Consider the following 4625-nt stretch of genomic DNA (forward strand, 5'->3'; position numbering starts at 1 on the left):
AAAAAAAAAAAGGCCCCCCCCCCCCCCCCCTAGACATCTTCACTTTACTCTTGATAATAAACGAGACAAAAATTACTTGTTTTTTTTCCCTTAAATTTCCTTTTTGTGAAGTCATCAATTTTGTCACTTTGGTACCAAAAAGCTATGGATGTTTACACGTTAATGGAAGCGGTGTCACGGAACATCATTAGTCGAAAAAATAATAATCAGATTTAGCTTGGTCCCGACATCTTCAAGAGGTTGGCAAATCAAGCCCCAATGTATCCTAATTTTGCAATTTCTTAATCATGAGTCAATTTCTATCATTATAAAGAATATAAATCTATGTAGGGATTGAATCCACAATCTTATATGAGGTGACAGATAAGTAAACCAATGGACCATAGCTACTTTCATGTTTAATTATTGTTGTTATTATTTAATATTATTTTTTAAATGAAAAAAGATGTCAAGAAAAGATGTAATAATATGGCGAATTGTGTTTTATTCAAATAAGATATCGTTTAAGTTGATTTTGTCTTTCTTCGTTTCTTTAAATAAAACTAATCACTTGCAAAAAAAAATTGTGTACGCCCCTGACAAAAAACAATTGCACTATCCATAACTTTTTTCATAAAAGATTACAGGAAAAAGAAAAGAAACACTACTACAATCAATGCCTAGTGCTTTAGTCTAACAGAGACAACAACTCTTTTTAAGTTTAATTTACCACTATTACTTCTACTTGCACTTCAAAAGTTTTAAAGAGAAAAAATAGGACCAAAACTTGGTTAAGAAGGAAAATAGTGGGAAATTGGAGCCATAATAAAGCACAAAAAGCAGAATTTCCTTTCCTTCATCACCACACCTCCTTCTTTACAGTATATATATATAAGGCCAATCATGCAACCTAACTTTACACTTTGTCTTTTCTACAAAGCCACCTCAAAATCTCCGCCCATTTTGCATTCCTTTTAGCTATATGTGACCTACATACATTGCAATAACAAGTCTTATCAGAATAAACATATTATTAAGTATATCAAACATAAATCTTTCTACTAATGCACATCCAAGGAAGATGAAATAGGACGAAAGTCGTGTGAAGTCTCGGGGTTCAAAATGCAGCATAAAACATATTAGGTGATTTCTTCCACCCGTCTAAGCCTAGGTGGAAAAAACAAACTGAGTTCGTTTACAAGGAAATTTGCTTGTTCTGATAGTAAGTCTAACCGATAACATGTAACCAGTAAAATAGTCAAGGTGTGCACAATTGGCTCGAACACCACCATTAATCATTATCAATAAAAACATAAAACTTTCTAGTATCAAGAAATACTATAATTCTGAACATTGAAGTTGAACTATTCTTGGGAAATCAAAGAACACTTGAAAATAATCAAATGCAGTGGAATACTAACCTTATCCTCCATACTTAGAATAACCCTTTTTCTTGAATGCTGATCTTGTAAATAGCAAACAAGCAACTCCTAACCCCACACCAACTAGTCCACCCAAGACTATAGCAACAGTCTTTTGAGTATTCTGTCTTGTTCCTACACCATCAAACACAACATTTATTTCAAAGATTCAAAATTTGATCAGTTCAAAAAATCTACTACGTCCTACTTCAAAAATGATCTCAGAAACCCATTAAAGAAAAAGAAAAAATATATGAATGCTACTTGGTAGCACTAGTCTTAACAGGAGAATGAACATCTATGCAGCCTTCCTTTTGCAATTTCAACTATCTTGTTCGGACTCGCCAAAAAAAAAAAAACGCGGGATGCGTGTTGATCCTTCAAAACTAGTTTATTCTTGGAGGATGGGACACTAGTACGACAACATTTTTGAAGAGTCCAAACAACATAGATTTTCTCACTAATTTTTACAATTCGTAACTTTATCACTACGACTTTAATCCCACAAAAAGGGCAGTCCGATGTACTAAGCTCCCGCTATGCACCAGTACGGGAAAAGGCTGGACCACAAGGGTCGATTGTACGATGCCTTATCATGCATTTCTGCAAGAGATTGTTCCTAATGCTCTAACCCGTGAGATCTTGGTAGCATGACAACAACTTTACCCGTTACGACTGTAATCCCAAACTAGTTAAGATTGACTATATGAATCATCTATTTCAATTTACCATTTGAACTTAATTCAGTCCATTATTGATTGATAATATTAAAATTACCTGAGGGAGATAGTGATTTACTGGGCACACCATTGGGATAATAAGTGTAGCTAATGTAGCACTGTTGCAGATAAATTTGTGCAGAAATTGAATTCCCACATTCACTTTTAGCTCTGCCAGCACCATTTTTCACACAGTTCACACAGTCCCCACTTCCCAAATCACCTTCACACTGACCCAAAACATACACCGACTGATACCCACCTGCGTAAAACCCATTATTCCCACTCGAAACCCCTTTAGCTATTTCTCCTAGAGCTGTATCAAGCCTATCACCAAACCCAGCTCCACTCGCCTGATTTTCCCCGCATACCTTGAACAGCAACTCAGTAGCCCCAATAGTCTGAAACCCCACCATTTCATACCTCAAATAACACCCATTAAGCTGAATCCTAGCAGCAATAGATTGACCACACAGCTTCCTAGACATATCCGGGATTTTCTTAACACAATGGTTACAGACATCGCTTGAAAGATCGCCTCTGCATTGAAAAAGACCGGAAATTGCTGACTGGCCATTACCGGCGGTGGTTTTGTAGAACTTATTGGAAGAAGATTGAGAAATCAAGTTGTCAAAAAGGGTGTTTAGTGTTTGTGAGTAAATCCCAGATGGGTCTTGGAATTTCTGGTTAGCACAGCCTTTGTACACAAAGTTTGTGAGTTCATTTGATGATAATCCAAGAATGGGGAATGAAGAAGCTAGAAATAGGAAAAAGATAGAGAATGTTTTGGGAATTTGAGATGGACCCATTTTCATGATTTGAATATTGGAATAACCATGAGATATGAAATACTTTCTTGGAAGAATTTTTGAAGTATGGTGGGTAGATTTGTTTTTTTTTTTTTTTGGTGGTTTCTAGAGGTAGTATTTATTAGGCTAAGAACAAAGAAGAAAGTGAAAAAAATGGTGATTTTTTATTAATTTTTTTTTGGTATGAAAGGGAAATTTCACATAGCTTTCCTTTTTAAGTATTTTGTATTGGCTAAATAGGTGGCAATATGTTTAATGCTAATGAATGTTATGACAGGTAACATTATTTTTTCATTAATGATAGTGTTCAGATGTGTATCTCGATTATTTTATAAAATACGTACTTTTGTTATTAGTGTTATGTTTCGATTTACTTTGCCTAGCAGCACAAAGTTTGTATGGCTCTCCCAAAGCTTTAATAGTGCTTTCTAATTATTTTATTAAACTTGAAAGGTTGCTACCAATATTTAAGTTGTTTTGTCTAGCATCATGATGCTTGTATTGCTTTCTCATAATCTTATTTTGATGAATTAGATTGTTCCCAGTTTTAGTGGTTGTTGATATGAAGATTGTTTCTATTCTCAACAATCTATGTTACAATAGATAGTTTTCTTATTCGATAAAATTAAAAGAAATTTTGAGATTGTTGATCACGATATATAAGATCATTTTTAATGGGGTGATTAAACTTAAATGAAGAGAGAAAGGAAAATGTACTACGAAATCAATGTTATGATGGACAACTATTAAACTAATGCCAATATTTAATTGGAGTGTTGTATAGTTTGTGGTAGTGCTAGTTGGCAAATAGTGATGATGAGATTGTAGTACTGCCTAGGTAGGTGGACAGTGTCTGCTAATGAGCAGTGAGGGGGGAAAATGTATTTGAAACTCTCCTGTCTGCCTTCTGTTATATACTTTTGGTTGTATTATCAAAAAATAGTGATTTTATTATATTACAAAATAAATAAAAATAATTTTTATATACAATTCTCAAAACTTGATTGACCATCTAAAGAATTCACTCTCAATATGTGCATTTCTTTTTTAATTTAGGCTTAATACATTGATAGTCTTTTGAACTTATTAATAAACTAGTAAAATTATCCGCGCTTTGCGCGAAAATTTAATATCATGGAATTTATAAAATAATACTTAAAATCTACCAGTTATTAAAACTAAAACACTATATTATCTTACATACAAGATTATGTAGTAACAAACATTAATAATATAAAGGAAAATGAAAATTATTACATCGTATCATTTATCCTTAATAACATAAGCATAAATTAATGACTGTAAAAATACATATCAGGATCTGTAACATAAACAATGTTTTCAGTGAGTCACTCAACATGAGCAAAGTACACAAATATTTAATTGTGAAGAAGAAGAGGAGGTTCCGAATTTTTGTTGTTTTAAAATGAGAGGAAATCCCTTTATTTATTGACAACAAAGGGTAGTGTGAACAAATGTTTATTATGCCTTATCGAAAAGGTTACGACTATTTGGAAAAGTTGCAACCCTTTGAAAAGGTCACAACCTTTCATAAAAGGCGCAATTTTACATAAAAGTCGCAACTCTTCATTAAAATCACAACTTTTCATGAAAGAGGTAGACTAGTTTTGGAAATAAATAAATTAAAAAGGAATTGAACATGATGCTTGTATTGCTTTATTTATATATATATATAT

General features: G+C 33.0%; 1 protein-coding gene across 1 annotated transcript; it reads right to left on the minus strand.

Moving 5' to 3' along the window:
- Positions 1-576: 576 nt before the first annotated feature.
- LOC102581440 (cysteine-rich repeat secretory protein 3) lies at positions 577-3099 on the minus strand. The gene is made up of 3 exons (XM_006352664.2): positions 2178-3099; positions 1401-1535; positions 577-968 (listed from the first exon to the last, which is right to left on the minus strand). Exons 1-2 carry the CDS (start codon positions 2932-2934, stop codon positions 1402-1404), a joined length of 891 nt encoding a protein of 296 aa, XP_006352726.1. The 5' UTR covers positions 2935-3099; the 3' UTR covers positions 577-968; position 1401.
- Between the last annotated feature and the right edge of the window lie 1526 nt (positions 3100-4625).

Source organism: Solanum tuberosum, unplaced genomic scaffold (assembly GCF_000226075.1).
Source record: "Solanum tuberosum cultivar DM 1-3 516 R44 unplaced genomic scaffold, SolTub_3.0 scf00150, whole genome shotgun sequence".
Classification (NCBI taxonomy): Eukaryota; Viridiplantae; Streptophyta; class Magnoliopsida; order Solanales; family Solanaceae; genus Solanum; species Solanum tuberosum.